Source organism: Galleria mellonella, unplaced genomic scaffold (assembly GCF_026898425.1).
Source record: "Galleria mellonella isolate WM207_F2 unplaced genomic scaffold, CSIRO_AGI_GalMel_v1 utg213, whole genome shotgun sequence".
In the NCBI taxonomy this organism is placed as follows: domain Eukaryota; kingdom Metazoa; phylum Arthropoda; class Insecta; order Lepidoptera; family Pyralidae; genus Galleria; species Galleria mellonella.
Window position 1 is genome coordinate 2,178,226 of NW_026442039.1, and position 18,992 is coordinate 2,197,217.

General features: G+C 30.2%; 1 protein-coding gene across 2 annotated transcripts; it reads left to right on the forward strand.

The window, feature by feature from the left end:
• Positions 1-11: 11 nt before the first annotated feature.
• Positions 12-18,358, forward strand: LOC113511645 (uncharacterized). 2 transcript variants are annotated; one of them, XM_031913704.2, is made up of 9 exons: positions 12-132; positions 8,685-8,792; positions 8,871-9,769; positions 10,052-10,176; positions 10,274-10,381; positions 11,249-11,418; positions 12,155-12,304; positions 12,830-12,914; positions 13,711-18,358. In XM_031913704.2, exons 1-9 carry the CDS (start codon positions 88-90, stop codon positions 13,818-13,820), a joined length of 1,800 nt encoding a protein of 599 aa, XP_031769564.1. In that variant the 5' UTR covers positions 12-87; the 3' UTR covers positions 13,821-18,358. The 2 variants fall into 2 exon arrangements, with proteins under 2 accessions (XP_031769564.1, XP_026751124.1); XM_026895323.3 differs by lacking the exon at positions 12-132 and adding an exon at positions 355-510.
• Positions 18,359-18,992: the final 634 nt, after the last annotated feature.

Here is an 18,992-nt window from a genome sequence, read left to right on the forward strand (position 1 = left end):
TATTATTAAACATTTATATTTAATTCTAATAGTACATACTCGCCAAAAACACTTCCCGCCTTATCATGCCGGTGTAAACAAACCGCCATGTTGTTCATAACTAGAACGAGCTACCTAAAACAATGTGTTCACGTGAGTATTTGTATTACGATATATAAATATACCTTTTAAGTATTAATTATGATTAACATTTATAAATTAGTAATTTTCTTAATCAACGTTTATTTTCGTTTCCTAAAATTATCATTAATACAATTGACCATGTGACGTCTATCCGTATTAGGAATCCGACCAATAGGAGCTAAATAGTACTGATCACGTGGGTAGAATCCTCCAATAGTGAAACAGACCATTCTTTGTGTACCTTTTCACATAATAGTAAAACAGATTGTGGTTTTTATGGAGTGAGTGGTATTATATCTGTCAATCTAATGACGTTAAAAACCTTAAATGTGTGAAATTCAGAATTATTCTGTTGAGCATAAGGATATTTATATGAATAAATATTCGGTAAGTAATATTTCAAAGCCACAAGTAGTTTTTTTTTTGTCTATGTTATGAAAACAAGGTTTGTTCGGTGGGAAAGTCCACTGACGAACGTGTCCCGCTCTTTTTAACGTCAATAATCACTATTTATTCGAGTTTTCTCTTATATATCTAATCTACAAATTGTTGTGGTTATGATTCATCATCTATATTTAGTAAATAACACATATTATCATTTTTAGAAGTGGCGGGAAATTGCTATGCAATGGGAATGTATTCATGCATCTTATACACAAGAGCCATTGATAATATTTTTACTTTAGGTTTATTACCGTGTTATTTTTTTTTTAAATAGAATTAATTCACATATTATTTATGTAGAGAAACTCATAATAATAACACGCGGCAAATATTATCAGTCGATATAACGGACATTCATCTCATTCTACATTTTCTGTCCTTGTCTCTCTCATTCTGAATAGGTAGGGCTACAAGAAGACGTAATATTTTTTATACTCCAGATTCTTTAGGTACATATAATTTATTATTGCTATATATAGGTATTCAGATTTTTAGAGCATATTAATTTATATTTATATAGAAAGATTGGTTTCATAAATAATTTTTCAACTGATAATTGTAACTTATAACTACGTACTTGTTTCTACCAACCAACAATGTAAAATGGCGCCAATTCCCCGTCAATGAACTTCAAGCGGTTGTAATGTGATTGTAAATTCACAGCAGTGCAACAAATTACTTCGTATGTACATAGGTATCTATGTGTAGATAGAGATGTATCTTCATGCTATCTTATAATACTGTACCTAGGTCGGTATCTTTTTTTGACTAGAACCAATGTTTTATTACATTCGCCGGTAATCAGTTTAGTAAATACCTAAGTAGGTAACTAGATTATTGTTTTAAATATATCTATACATTCATAAATAGATAGAATATAGCTTATCACAGGATCAACCTTGGTATAGTTAGGTCATCTATGTAGCTATTTAAGAACAATTTTGGAGCAAGAATATTTTATAAATTGATTATTTAAAACTAAAATAAAAAATATTCGACAATAATATAGGTATATAAAATTATTTTTTCCAAAATATTTTTATTCCAACTGTACATTTGTTTATACACTAAAAAATACGCCTAAATTGTTTACTAAACGCCTTCTTAAAAAACATACTTAGGTACAATGCCTGAAGTCTCAAAATATATAGGACTAACATTTGCGCCTACAGAATTATTTTCTTATTTGAATCTACCTAGGTAGGTATATACCTAATAATATTATCGAACATCAAACTAAAATTCCCACGGCCCGTTTCTAGCGAGAACTTCAAGACGTTGAACAATGAATGCACCGTTTGTTTGTGTGTATCTGTAGGGATAAAATAATTCCATTGTGTGTGTAGTGTACTTCCACAGGTAGTGCACTATTAAGTCGCGACTACTCCATTCCATATGTTAACAATAATATTGTATAGTCTACCTTTTTTTTTACACATACCTACTACAATTAATAGACATTCTCCTGATTTATTATGGAATACATATTTTGTATGGAAATACAGTTTTATGTAAGTACAGTTGAAAAAATCTGTATACTATTCATTTTTTTTTTCTAATTTTAAAAATAAAAAAGGTTAAGATTGTTTACAAATTTTGCCAAAATAAAAAAAAAACCGGTCAGGTATGAGTTAAACTCACACGCCGATGGTTTCGTACATAAATATAATATAAAATAAAATTGCGTTATTGCATTTCTCATACGAAAACTTACTAATATTACAATACGTAATTTCTTATTTTGGACCATAATTGTAGTTAAAAACTGAACTGCGTAACTTTGTTTTGGGAAGGTTTTTGATAAATTCTTTAAAAATGTTCTAGTTGGAAACATTGTTTTATTTTTCCTTCACTTTAATATTCATATACGAGAATACCTTTATAAATTGTAATTATTATAATTTAAATAAAACTACCTAAGTCGTGTACACTACACATACACACGGATAAACGACGAGATATAAAGTATCAAGTCAGTTGGTCTATCGTGACAAATTCAGTAGGTATTAACCACCATAGTTTCCAAATCGATAGGTTATCACTACGTTCCTAATGATCTTTTTTTAATCAGCGAACATTTGATTGTAACTCTGCCTGCCATATAGTTTTCCATTGGCGATAGTTAATTTATAAATGGGAATGAAATCAATTCAGTAAACCCATCGTGACGAATTCCCTAGAAACCACGATGGTGTCCCAAGGTGCCACGTGGAGGTCGATCTGTTAAATGCACTAGTAAAATCTCTTTCCCCGGGGGGAAGGGATTATTAGTTATGCGGACTATTAGTCTCAATACTAGCAATATACCCAACCAGGTCGACCTCGCGGTTCTCCCTGGAAACTATCATAGTTAATTCCTGATGAATTCATCATGATGGGCTAACTGGCCTGTTTTCTTTCTCATCTATCACTCTTCACTGGTGCTCCGCCAGCGTATCCCGTTAGCGCAGGCGGGGTGACTATTTCATTATCATCCATTAAATCTCTTTCCTGTTTTATTAGAAAGTAGAGCAACTTTTAAACTGTAGAAAACTGAACTATAAGTCACTGTTTCAAAGCCTAACGTCTGTCATGGTAAAATAAGAGAACCGAGAAATTGAGTAGAGCCAGGTGTATTGGTTTATGATTTGACACTGTTTTTCTAATTGTGTGCTAATTACTTATAGAACAAAATAAACTTCCAATTTAGTGTTTTCCAAAAGATCGAAGCACGTATACTTGTTTACACCTGGAAACCCTAGATTGCGGTAACTAAAAACAGGCAACCATTGTTTTTAGGTTCTTCACAGCATTAAACACTTATAAGTTACATAACCACAGCATGGTTAAATTTTATCGCGATTGAATAGAATAATAAAGTGTGGGTAAGCAAAATTATTTGGACCACATTGGTGGCCATATATTTCTTTCCTTTGCAACACTCGTGGTTCTATTATATCATGATGGAAAAATCTAATTATACTGTGCCGTTCTACAATAAATTATAGAAGCACCCATCCCTATTGGAATGCCGTTTAATTTATCTAAAAATCTGTATCAATATTATGTGATGTATACCATATCAGCCATCAATTGTCCATTGCTGAGCATAGGCCTCCCCCATTAAGGGGGGTTTTGCCAGTAGTTGCCACGCTTGACAGGCGGGTTGAATGATGTTTTAAGAGGAATGCTGCTGTCCATCCCTCAACTATTAAATTCCCTTAGTTGCCTCTGTATATTACAAATTTTTGGTGACGAATTGTTATCATAAATTATTAATAATATACCTGTTTAATTAAATGGAAGGTGATAGCTAGTTCAAATGTTTGACAATTATTTCACATCATTCAAAATGTCAATATTAATCCAAAAAAAAAACAGTTATAAAAGAAGATGAAAAAACTTAAAGATTTTCTGTCAACAATTTTCTGCGTACCGAAAAAGGGAGAATGTAAATACGAATTAAAAATTCGCGGTAAAAGCAAACCGCAAATGGTACAAAAATTAGCATATTATGCACCTATACTATGTAAATGTTGTTCCGATACTAATACCATCTAATATGGTCATAATTGTAGTCACCAAAAATAGTTTATCAACGACTGAAATTCTCCAATTCTAAGTTAACAGATATGTAATAGTATCATAGACATACAACAAACATACATTTCATATGAAGGAAAGAAACTATTTACTACTTACATTTTAAAAATTGTAAAATGTTATGTTTTTAAAATGTAAGAAACTATTACAAATTCAGTACTATTTTCCGGTCTAGACATCGCAATCGGAATGAATACCTATCTGGACACGACAAAACTCTACCAAAATATTTCAGTTTCCCCTACCTACATTTAAAACAGTGACGTAGAGGGACGAGGGGAGTTAGACGCGCACGTAATCAATACGGAACCCCTCTAAGGTACCTTCACTTCAATATTGCGCGCGCAGTTGGAAAACTCCTCACATAATTTTCCCGCCAAATAAAGTACCTAACAACTTTTCTTTCAGTTTATTATAAGTAAGTACTTATAAAATTCAATGTCAGATATATCTATTGTTGCAGGCATTTATGGTATGAATTAGCCAACTGTAATTGTTTATGAAAACGTAAATAGCCTGTAAAATCACATACCATCAGAGCCGGATTATCCATTAGGCAGTGCAGGCAACTACCTAATGAATTTTTATTGCTTGTTTGTTCGTTTGTAATGGATAAACTCAAAAACTACTCGACCTATTTTAAAAATTCTTTCATCTATAGCTATATTATCAGCTTGAGGCGAGTTATTATTTTAAAAAAATATCTAATCGTGTTCCTAAATAGTCACGATATTTGGCATATACGTATAGACAGGTGTCAACCACAGTTTAAGTTTTGGTTATGCTTTTAGAGGGACGCTGCTACCCATACCTTGACTAAATGCTCGAGAGATAGGCTGCAGCGTAAGATACGACTATGGATAATTAATAGTTTCCTTAGTCCCCTCTTACTAGCTCTTAAAGCCATGGAAAAAGAAGAGGTAGCCTTATATAGCAATCACATGACACTTATGCATATGTCACATTAATTACTAATGCAAACCTAACCTACCGAATAAAATTATTTTTTTGACATTTCTATATTAAACTATTACGCAAATAAAAAAAGAGTGTAATACTTTTAAGGTTCATGTTATGTATCTGATTTCTTTATTCCACCATAACTTCTAAATACCTAACCAGATTTGGATGTTTAACTATATATCGTTAGAACTTTGGCTACATTTTTTTTAAATCGTTTATTGGCAAGGCAATCGTGTTTTTTTTTTTATATGCAGAAGAAAATGTACCTACTTGTTTTTATACATTTAATAGATTTCAATAAATACATATTCATACACCGAAGTAGGTGTAAAATCTTTATATTGCGCAAGCATACGGTAAATTAATGTACTACTATTGCAAGTATTCTCTACCATTTTTCCGAGTCGTCGATTTTTCGCGGCCGCGCATACGACGACCGTCGGCGGCGCGAGAACCGACCGACCGAGTTCAAGGCGAACGCGCGCGGTCAGGTTCGAGGACACGACGTCGGGCCCCTCGCGGTGCCCCTACAGCCCCTCAGTGGGCCTTAAAATGATAATGCTGAAAATGCATAATTGAAACATTCAAAAAAATTTAAGTTCCACAATTTTGTTTCCGTAGGTCACTTGCATACGAAAACTTACATTTTGCCTGCTTAGGTTTCATAAATACATTCAAAGTACCTATTATAAACAACCTAATTTTACAGGTTTAAAACGAATAAACATGATAAAAATAATTAGATAGTTATATTCAATAGATTGTACTATTCATATTGCACGTGAACAAAATGAACTCTAAATGATGAAAACAGAGTTCATGGCCCTCTCTATATTACCTACGACGCAACGTCTACGAGACGGATGAATAATATTTTTTTACCTGTTCAATAACTTCGTACATGAATGACAACATTTGTAAATACCTACTTATGATAACGAAATCCAATCCAAATTATGTACCGTCCCTGCCTTTACTAATAAACACAGACCGGATTTCTTTTATTTTTAAGACGTAAGTACATATCCGAAATTAGCTACTCTAGTAATTTCTTGACTATAAATAAAGAATACTTCACGTAAATCCATTCTGTATAAATTCGGTTTCTAGAAAAGAAAATAGTAAATAAGATCAAAAATCATATAAAACCAACAAGCGAGTTCATTTCCAAATTGAATAGTTTCATAATACGCCTATTTTTTTTTTTTTACATTATTCACGCAAGATTTTTCATCTTGTAGGCTGTGGAGTGTACGTGTGTCAGCATATACAAATAATATTAATATCCCAAATTAATTTGGTGACCACGAAGTTGCCGTATTTTTTTTTTTTTTTTTGCAAAGTTAAATCCTGCTTTCATATGAAACGTTTCAGACTTCAATTATTACTAATTTAGTATGAGACTATTCGTCAAAAACGATTTAGATTTGATAAATATATCGTGTAATACAATAAAAAATTCTAATTGAGAGCATTCACTATTTTCAAATAACTTGAAAGTACTTTCATACTCTCTTACAACTCACGAAAGTTCTGTTTAAATAATTTATTGTCATTTTATGAAAACCTATTTAACTGTTTCTTCAAAAGTTTTTTAGTTGTAGAGTGAACAAAAAGATATCGCTTCAACTGCTTCTGCCCTAATCCTTTATAGTAAAAGCAATAAAATGCTTATTATTATTAGATAAATAAAAAAAACTGCATTTTGCATAAGTTTTATAATTCCGTGTGAAAGCCTAGTCAGTTCGCCTATTTTAAAGGGCGCGGTGTAGCGGCAGCCGTGTCATTAGGGTCGATTCACCCTCTTTCGATCTTATATAACTATCTCTTTCTGCCACCCCAACCAATACTCTCTCTTTCGCCCTTAAAATATCCCCTAGAGATATTGGCGGGAAATTTAAATTCATTTCTATTTATATTATATTCATTCATTGCTATTTTTATATATATTATTTTATTCAATTGTTTACTAGGATTGTTGCGTCAATGAACTCATTACCAGTGAGTACATTAATTATCTATCTTTTAATTAATATAACAGTAATGACTTATTTATTTACCCAGGATGAAATCTAAATCTTTATCATTAAAAAAAAAAATCTATCCTATTCTATATAAATATCCAATTTCACTAAACATTTTTCTCAAAAATTAATGTTTTTTAATCGAAAACCAAAAAAAATTAACTTCTGTTTCTTTGATAAATATGTTCAGTTTCGCAAGTAGATGATACTAATACTAAATGATCTCAGTTTCAGCACCAATGGATAGACTTAAAAAATATTCTAGATGTGTATATAGCTAGCACCATAGGTAACTATTTTGCCTGTTTTAGAATCTATTTCCATATGCTGAAATCTATAGTATAAATAATAACAATTTCTATTCATCGTATCTAATCGAAACATCAAAGTAAACCTTGTTTTCATTTATAAACGTATTACTTAATGGGCTTATGGCATATGGTATAGAACGAGTTTATTTATAGTTGCGTCGAGTAAAAGCATCCACAAAAAATATCGTCCCGAATCTTTGAAGCCTTGGACTGGTTCCGTTCATTGGTACACTTTTTATACACGTCACTATAAACGTTCAACTCCGGGCGCGGACCCTATCCAACAGACAAAGAATTACAGCTTGGTATAGGTCCTTACATTATACTGAAGAAGCGCTGAAAGTAACATAAATAGAATAAATTACTCCCATAAAGACATAAATTTCTCTTGATAGGTAATTCAAAATACGATTGAATGTACTGTATACAATAATTAATGTTATTACCCATTCATAAAATGTATAATACGTTCCTATAACTTTAGCTAAAATCAATAATTATTTAAAAAACAAGTACTAGGAAGTAGAAATATTTGGTTCGATTCAATTTTATATTTCATCGAACACAAGGTGACTTGCCTACGTGCAGTATACTCTTGCGCTGCTAGGGTAGCGCATACCACAAAGCAAAAACAGGTTTCCGTACGGAGTTGTTTCAATGTACTGCCCCACTGTCCCGTTCCGTCTGCTTGCCTGCAATTTGTATGTTATCGAATTGGCGCGAAACTGCATGAACTACGTTATTAGATTACATTTGAAATTGAACGTTATTTTTAATCCATTATGGTTTGTAAATTTCTATTTACAAACTTACTTAACGCTCTTTCATACAATTTTTTAACATGTTTAATAAATTGTTTAGTCATCTTTTACCTAACATTACATTGGCGCATTTTATTATAACAAAATGTGTCTGCCATACATCAGCAAATATAAATAATAATTTAATTTATATACATTAAGTTACATCATGGTAATGAGAAAAATACACAATTTGGAACTGAAAGTATTATCGATTATTGCAACAAATTTCGTAATTGTTATGAAATTTCGTACACATATAATATTTGGTATGAAAAACACAGACTAGTTTTCTTCGAGCTAATCAAAGTATCCCAGTCATGCGAACTGAAAACGAAATGGAAAAAAAAAAAAGAACCTAAAATGTGTATATTGATGATTGATGTATATTCATGATGATTAACTTTATAATTAGTGAGAACTTTTTTCTTTTCTAGGTGTGCTCAGACATGGATTTGTATATTACCGACTCACTCCAGGACATGCTGGACATGGATATCAAAAATGAAATAGCAACAGACCTCAGTAGTATCACAGATTTTTCAGTTAGTATATTACTCACCTACTTTACTAGTTCTTAATGTCTTGTCGTAAATTACTAACTACCTTTTAATCTCTTTCAGGACTCCTTAGGTCTTAATTTTACTGATTTGCCACCATTATTAGATATGGATACAGAGACTTCAACATCGTGGCTAAATCACACTTCTAGTTTTGTACATAATCTAGATTTATATGGATCAGAAGCAAATGCCGTTATGGTCAACCCTAATTCCGTCATGCCATCAACATTTGCTGAAACACCAGTAAAAAATATTGTTAAAGAGGAGGCCTCAAACTTACTGCTAACTTCAGCAGCGACAAACACAGATTTAGATAGTAGCCCATCACTACCAAGTCCTAAAGAAGAGAAGAGTCATCTAACATTTTCACCCAATGCGATCAAAGTTTCAAAACCCAAAGAAACCGAAGAGTCCGCGCCAAAAAAATTAGAAGAAGCCACACAAATGGTCATTTACGTACGAAAACAAGAAAAGAATGTCGTTAAAGATTTAATAAAAGACTTGGATAAGTCTAAAGTTAACAATAACACACCGACAGTGAGAATAAAAACAACGCAACCAGAAATCCTTAAAGTAAACAATAAAAGCTGTTCTATATTAAATACAAGCCAAAAAATAACGCAACAGATTGGCACTACCACTAAAACAATTATTTCGGGCAATATACACATATTGGACGCTAAGCAATCTAGAACAATTTTAAGTAATGGTAACAAAAACCAGGCAACAATATTGATCGATAATTCATCGTTAAATAATAATAGGCAAATATTCAAAACTTCAGTTAGTGGAGCTTTTACTGTAGATACTAACCAAGCTAAATATGTAAATACTAGTAATAAAGGTACAGTCAGCGAATTTCCCAAACCAGCATATTCGTATTCATGTCTAATAGCGATGGCTTTAAAGAACTCAAGAACAGGAAGTCTTCCTGTTTCAGAGATTTATAATTTTATGTGGTAAGTGTAAACATTTTTTATCTTCGTGTATCAATAAAAATTTTGACTACCTTTCTAGTAATGAAGAATTATTAGCAAAATAATTTATTGGAAAGGCAGCGTATCTACGCTTGCTGCCTGCATCATTTGATTCAAATAAGCTCGCCGATATGTTGGATTTCCTGTGTTTTCAATCACCACAACCGTAACTGTCGACAAATCCCTGTGGCTATCGCTTAAGGGAATACTTTTATTTATTTTATTATTTGTGTCTCGATTTTAATGATAATTTATTTATTTCAGTCAACACTTCCCTTATTTTAAAACTGCTCCAAATGGATGGAAAAACTCAGTACGACATAATCTTAGTTTAAATAAATGTTTTGAAAAAATTGAAAAACCATCTACAAATGGAAGCCAAAGGAAAGGTAAGTTTATTAAAAATCATAAAGTATTATTTTATTACATTTAAAAATTCCAGTATTTACTTATTATTATTGTATTGTATTATCTTTTTTTTTTCAGGGTGTCTATGGGCTATGAATCCATCAAAAGTAGGGAAAATGGACGAAGAAGTTCAAAAGTGGTCACGAAAAGATCCACAGGCTATAAAAAAGGCTATGGTTTATCCAGGTATGCATATAAAAATATCCATTTTACTAGAAAAATTACGTTTTAAATTATATAATTTGTATTTTTATATACTTGGCTTATTCAGTAAACTGTGTTGAATGCCTTTTTATTAACAACATTACATAAAGCAAATAGATATCAAGACATTTTTTTGAAAGTACAAAGTAAAATAATTATACAAATATTAAAAGCACAGATACGGCAAAAGATGTGAAAATACACTACCGCTTAAAAGTATTTGGCCACCTGCAATTTGTTTAAGTTACAAACAATAAATTTTGAAGAGATCATTTATTAGGTTTCATTGTTTGTATAACACTGCAAAATATTTATCTACAGTACAGTCGTAAACAGCTTATTGTTATTTGCGGACTCCTGGTCATAAAACCATAATAGTGTTATTGTCAGGATTTCTTGTAAGTTAATCTTTGAAGACGCAAATTTGTTTTAATTTAGTTATTGAAATGTTTTTGTGAGTCTATCGTTAAAAATAAAGGTGGACACGCAAATAAATCCAAAATCTGAAAATTATATTTATATTATGTCTAAAAATGGCTGATAAGCATGGTAAAATTATTATGAAGTAGTTTCACTCGAATCAGACTTACCAAATGTATTTTACTAGGTGACCAAATATTTTTGAGCGGTAGTGTAATAAATATCCTTACAATTTTATGAAGCACGTTTTTCAAACTGATTGTGAGAACTTAAATATACTGGGTTCTCATTCTTCAATTGATTACATATTATACACATTAGAGACTTCTTCAAACCAACCCATCCCACAGTGTTTTGGAGACTGCATTTTTATTATTCATTTTATATGAGAAAACTGTGTAAAAAATGGCATCCAATTATAAATTACAGAAAGCTTAGAAGCATTGGAAAGAGGAGAAATGAAGTACAGCGGTATAGGTGGCGACATGGATGCTGATGACGACGCGGACGGAGATGCAGACGCCGAACTAGATGTAGATATAGAATTAGACCCAGAAATTAAAGAGGAAGTAGAGGAAGAAGAGGCTATTATTGAACAGGTATAATCCCTTTATTAAGTAAGAAATAATCAAATCATATTAGACTGCCTAATATAGCGACCTTATTTAATGAAACTATTATTAGCTGACCTAGCAAACAATGATTTACCGTTTACCACTATCTACCGGGTCCATTTTACCGGGGACTATATTATTTCCCAAATTCGAACAAATTACTACACATTTACAAAATTTCATTTAAATTGGTTGAAAGTTTTCGGAGATACTTGTGAACAAACATCGTGACACGAAAATTTTATATATATTAAAATTAGTGCAGTTTCAATATTTCTTTATTCTTTTACAATAGCTTATACATTTTATCGCTGAGAAATATCTTAATGAGATCAAATATATGTATCTATGTATGTATTCTATCAGTTCTCTTTTAACCAAAGGTTGTAAGAGATTGCCCTAGTGATAAGACCGCCTTTTGTACCTTTATGTATATATTTTAAACTGTATATATTTTAAACCTACTTTATGCTACTATATTTTATTTGAATTGTTATAAACAATTCAATGTCATTGTTTATTTTTATGTTTCTAGTGCAATAAAGAGTTAAATAAATAAATAAATGTACATTATATGATCACATGTATGTTATACTAAGTCTATGCATCACATTTTGTTCGTGATATTTTAACAAACAAACCCCTTAGATCGGTATTAATAAAGTCTTCCCAGCTTTTTCTAATAGAAAAATTGACAAAATCCTTTTCCTAATTGTTTTAGGAGATGTCAGACCAAGAATTAGAAGTGGAGGAAGTTGTAGAAGGCACAGGCATGGTCGGCGGCACTTATAGGTTACTAGCAACGGGACCGTCTTCGCTCACATCTTATATAACTGACGTGGAATCTGGTGAAGAAGTTAGCGATGTAGAGGTAAATATTACCTATAATTGTAATATGTTATTGTTAAGTGTTGTTAAACTTTTATCTAACTTTGTACGTGTGGATTTTGGAAGTATGTAACCACTTCTAAGTAGCATGTCAAGGTAAAACACCAGATTTTTATCTTCAAAAAGACAACTGTGTAAACTGCATGTAATTTCATGCAGTAGTTTTTGTATGCATATTTCAAACGTATAGAGAGAGAAATTCAAAGAAAGAATTTCTTTTTTAAAGCTCTTATTAATTAATACGTCATATATATATTTTTTAAATATTTCCTATACGCAAACATCATCTTATTACAGTATTATTATATGAATATATATTAAAAATGTAATTTAATATCTAGCTATAGCCCGTCAAGCACGTGCGCAGAACTTTCGAGTGCAAACTGAAATATATCTAAGTGCCTGCATACATATACCTATTACTATGTATACGTGACTTTTTTATCAAACAAATTAACGTATCCCACTACTTAAAATGTGAATACACTAACGGTTTGTTTGGTTACAGGTATTGGATCAACCGTATGAAGAAATTGATATTGACCTTACAAAACCCGTAAAATTGGATTTGTCTTTAACGGAAGACTATACAAGTAAGTTTTAATTATTAACCATTTAATATACTGAATTTTACCTTTATTTTACATTGGAATTGAAACGTTTTACATTCTCGAATTGCAATACTCTCAACATAATGGTTCCATATTGTTCTGATAGATGCATATTAGTGCAACTTGCCAATGCAAACTATTGCAAATCGATTCCAATTTTAACTTAATTCGTAATTGTTATATCATAAGTGCAGTACGAAATTGTAATTTATACTAGATTGGATTAATATCGATATTAAAGAGTAGACCTACTGATTTAATGTTAGACCATCAAGACAACTGGGAAAACCGCACCCATAGTGACAGTTTTTAGTGACAGCTTAATAAATAAAAAAAGAGTATTGTAGCATAATCAACTTTATAGTTCACTAGCAGAGTACTATTTAAATGACTCATAAGAAATATTTAAAAATGTATAATTATTTTTGAAAATTGACAGTTAATTGCGATGTTGCCATACTTTGTTACGAACGTTCTTAGTCTGAAATTGGCAAATACATACTGTAGTTCATCCCTTCATATATATCCTTCTGAACTTAATGATCAATGAGACCAAATTAAGTTATTATAAATAGATCGTCAACATAGATGGAAAACGAGATAATAAAATTTTATAGTTTCCAGATAATCACGGTTTTTTTTCATTCCTTTATCGTAATCAATAACTGGAAGATATTTTAATACAAATCGACAATAACTTCATATTTTTTTTATTTTAAGTTTCCGTTACGAGTGAAGTAAACGAACCTATTATAGAAAATTTCCTTTTTTATTACAGTGCATTCAGCCAAACGAGCGAAAACAAATTTGGTTTACCAGCCTGTTTCCACACAAACGCACACGAGCAGACGAAAAACGCCCCTTGTCAATAGAATCGCATTGATATAATTAAAATTGGTAAATATTAAAAAATGTAATTCATAAAAATGTGATTGTAATGATATGGGGTCAATGGTAGTATGACATGTAGTATCTCCAATTATTGTTCCATTACTATTAGATTAGAGACGAATAACGCGATTACTAGTAATTAGCTGTGAATTGTGTAAAGTTATGAGTTTGTTGAGTGCAAACGTGATAGTCTGTACCAGATAAGTGTATTTACATACATATGATACAAGCTTGACACACTTGTTACATATCTTCACTGTAAAGTAGTCTTTATTTTTTATGTGAAGAAATTCGAAATCCGAATATAAAGAATCTTTTAGACATTGTAGATATATTAGGGTTTAATTGTACATCCGTTATTTTTTCCTTTTCATGTTTTAGATATATTCTATTCAATCATAATACACACAAACAGTACAAAAATCTATTTTGCTGCCAGTATAACTTCGGCGTTCATCTACTTAATTAATCATCGAAAACTTATTAATATGATAAATAATTCTTATTAGATAATAATTCAATATCCATGCCCGAGCGAACACTAGCGGGTATATTAAGTAAAGATCCCACCGCTTATATGTAAATATTTATACATGTATTTGTTATATTTTCATACAATTCAAAATTATTTTATGTATACATTTGTATTTATAATAATGAACTTCAGTAAATATTAAGTAGGATTTTTTGTTTTTTTTTTTTTTTTTTTGAAATAAATCGCGTAGATTTAGAAGTGTGTGTCTGTAATGTAATATTTGTTTATTTGACTTTGAACATAGCTACGTGATAAGTTATATAATATAATATATGTGAAATTATTACTTTTCCTGTAAGGACTGCTAAAGGCGTATTGACACAATACCATAAAATTCCAAATGCAATTATATATACATATAATCTATTTTTTTTTTTTTTATATACTAAACGCAAATAATAAACAATGTTATCATGTCTTTTTATCGAATTCAGTCATTTACAAGTATATATTGCTCTACAAAAAGTGCCTACTTCCGTTTTTGGAAGTTGTTTAAAAGATAAAACAAACGAAATCCATCATTATTAACGCCTTGTCTATTCCCGTTTATTTGGGGTCGGAACACTGTCTTCTATTACAAATCTGTGTCAACTGTCATTTTTGGGCTCTCTTAATTACCTTTTCTTTGATTTTTATGGATAGTTTTAGAACTTCTGGTAATAATAATCTATAAATAATCAATCTTCGAGTGTTGGCAGTTGCACGCATATTAAACGTATATTAAATAGTAGCGAAATTAAACAATTGCAATCAGTGATATAGACTTCCCCAAAATAACATCTAGTTCAGTAAAATATTTTCGTTGGTCGTCGAATATGCAATAATATCTAATGAATTTAAACTTTTTTTTTTTATTTTATTCATTTTAACTTCGATAAAAAGATATCAAAATTCTTTACTAACTGTGCCAAGAATAAAAAAAAAAGAAAATACTTGTTATTATTTAAGCTTCGTTCACACATTGAGGAACCGTGATTCCTATTAAATAGCTATTTATAACGAATGATTAATTATTATTTTTGGACTGTAAACTATTATGATGTTATTCATATGCTCGTGAAACGTGAAAAATAATAATATTAATCAGGACGAATCGCCACTTCTTTTCACGATTCGGTTCTTATTAATATGAACGTCCATTCCTCTTTATGTAGCTTTGACCCGACAAGGTCAGTTGAGCTGAGGTCAATGTTTGATTTGACGAATCATATTGAATCGCGGTTTTTATATGTAAACTCGTCAGTGACGATTGTATGTGTGAATTGATTATTACATTTAATTTGGTAAATACCTGAACAATATAAAGTTGATTGTCGGCAATTAGCAACTTTAATTTATATTTAATATGGAATTCGTAGAAGTGGAGCATATAAGCTATCAAATATATAGGACCATATTATATCCTAAAGTCCTACAAACAGACTACAAATCACGACCTCACTACACGAAATTCCTAAACTGCAATAGATATACATATATTGTAAAACAACAATCAGTAAAACTATTGTTAAAATAAAAGAAAAAAGTGCAACATTAGTTTAGTAAACTGGTTTAGATTATGTTCCTATATATTTTATAGTGTAACTAATGATATATAGAAACCTATATATACATTACTTAATTTCTCGGTATGTTTTTACAAAATCAGCCGTAAGTATATTAATAAATTATGTTAGTTCAAAATTTAAATGATATGACTAATTAAAACTGAGTATTAAATAAAATATGTTGATTATCTGGTATCCGAGACATGTATAAAGAAATATTCTCTTCAATTATGTAGATACCTTCATACATTACCATTAGTTCAGATACATGTTCTTTCACTTAAAACATTTTATTATGGAGATAACTATGTTGTAACTGATGGAACATGTTTTACAATAAAGTTAAAATCTGCTTATATAATATATAGCTGCCACCACAAGAGTTAAGTTATAACACCTATATGCGTATATGTGGAATTATATGTGTATATATATATATATATATATATATATATATATATGTATGTATAATTTCATCGCTCATCGTAGTTTATATTTGCAGACGAATCCTGAATAAATTGCGAAATACGAAATACTTTGTTGCGAGTTAAAAACTGAAATATCTGGTAAAAGACTACTCCGCGCTCGTATATCGTGGATTGTTAACATTTCGAGTCTGAATATTAAACCCACTTAACTCTTATAATGGCACCTATACATAAAATGATTTATGGACAAACATTTATTTTATATTTCAAATTTGTATATGTTTTCTTATGTAAAATATATAAATAAATGTATTTATATGTTTTATTTGATAGAACATGATTAACAATATTGTAAAAAAAAAAACATCTACTTAGTCATATAAAGTGTGAGCGAATTTAGAATGAATGTTGTAATTGGTTGTGTTGGTAGATCTCTTGAATTTAAATAATGATATTTCAGTTCATAATTAGCATTTATATGTAAAGAATATTGTAAAATACATCAAAATTAATATAATCATGAGTGCTGTCACAAATAAAAATAGTGTTTGCATGAAAACAGTTGTTTCATGAATATACGTTAACATTCCATTTTTTATGTCAGTCCTGTGAGTTCCGTGACACTGTGTTGACCAATGGAAACGTATTTAATTTAGTGAAAAATAATTAACACTGACTAAAACTTAACTATGGTTCAAAAATAGGGTATGTGGTCATAATAGTCAAATTTTGAATTATTTGGCTCCAGTAAGAATAGTTTCCATTTCTAGCGAATGTATTCACCATTAAGGCATTTCAATGCTAAAGTCTTAATGCTTTAGAAGTAAACAATTAGAAGAAACTGTGATATAAAATTACTATAAATTGAAATAAGAGTGATTCTCAAATAAATGTGTAATTGCTAATATTGTAGTAAGTATAAAATTAGGTAGGTATATAAAGTAAATAATACCTAGTAATATAACAATATATTGTCTAGATGCGCAATAAAAATACATTAACATTTAAAAATAAATTTTGCTTAATGGCTATTTATATTACTATAGAGAGATAATGAATATTAAAAATACGCCTAATGACATAATTTATACCAATTTATTAAATGTATTGTCATCTTACATTTTAGGAAAAGTTAGACTTTAACTGAAAATGTGGAATAGTGTAACATTCGCTATAAATGATTTTTTCTATTTTAGTACTAATATAGCCACATTGGTACCTACCAGCACAAATCACTGTGCCCTATTATAGTAAAATTATTAAAAAGTAGTGGTTTGGCATACAAATAACTTATTTGAATATTTGTATTTAGGATATGTATCTTGCGATCGTGGTATGTTGGAATAAATTGCCAGTGAGGGATCGAAATTTAAATATACTTTTACGATACTAAAAAATACTGTAAGAATAAATTAGGTGCTTTTGTATACTATTTTTTAAAGTAGAACAGTGCAATTTTGTAAATACATATATAATGAAATCACCTTTTTACTTTACTAGATAATTCTAATAAATTAAGCTAAATTGAATCAGTAGGGACCTCTCATAAACAACAATTGTCATGAATATGTGCTCAATGCATTTATGTGTAGGTACTGTAATTAACACAATAATAGTACCCAACAAATATGAGCGCGCTCTTCTATGTAAATTCGCTCACAAATCTCACAGTTCATTTTTTTGTTACAAAATTACAGTGATGTATAACAAAGGTGTTAACGATTATTTTGCCAACCTTATTCTTCCATGTTAAGTTTTATTAACAATGAATGAGCCATATTATGTAATAGATACATTATAACAGTTGTCACAAGTGTAATGTGGCCTGTAATTTTGTATGTACAGTAAAAATACTAGTAGTTAATGTATTTTTCCACTGCCAGTATTTCAACATCCATGTTAAGTAGGAAATTAGTACGTAAGTTGGATAATGATAATGTTTAGTTTATGTTTAGTGTTGCATTAAGAAGAATAAGTTGAATGATTTTTAATAACATTTTTATAATAAAAATTTAATGAATAGAAGATATGTTCTATTATTTTTACATATTAATATACCGCTGAATCAAATATCAACCATACTCATTTTTTATGTATCGAACTAGCAAACAAGCTAATTGTACTTTAAGTAAAAAATATAATCTTAGCTTACGTTGCATAAATAGCACCATAGTCTATTACACAATACACTGTGATACCCATGATGCCTCTTCATACATTGTCATTCCTGAGGATAACTGTTTTGTCTCCTATAATAATTTTACTACCATGATTCAGTTTAAAGTTACATGGATATAACATGAATACCTTTAAGAAGCCATAATATCAATCTTTTACACTTTTTTAACATTACAAATTACGTGTTTACGTGTAGATTTTGCATCACAAGTAATTTTACTCTGCAATAAATAAAAACAATCGTCACAAAATTAAATTGGGACCGAACACGATAGCAATTCCTGACGATTGCAAAAAAAAAATGTGAAATCGGTTTGCAATCGTCCATGTAAAAAAATCAGTACATACTTGAAATGGTATCATTGCGTGCTATATATATATATTAGTTAATAAAAATTTTCTGACTTTGTGTCTGTGTGTGTGTGTGTGTGTGTGGCACGCAATGTACTACTTTTATTCAAAAACCAATATAACGTCGTAA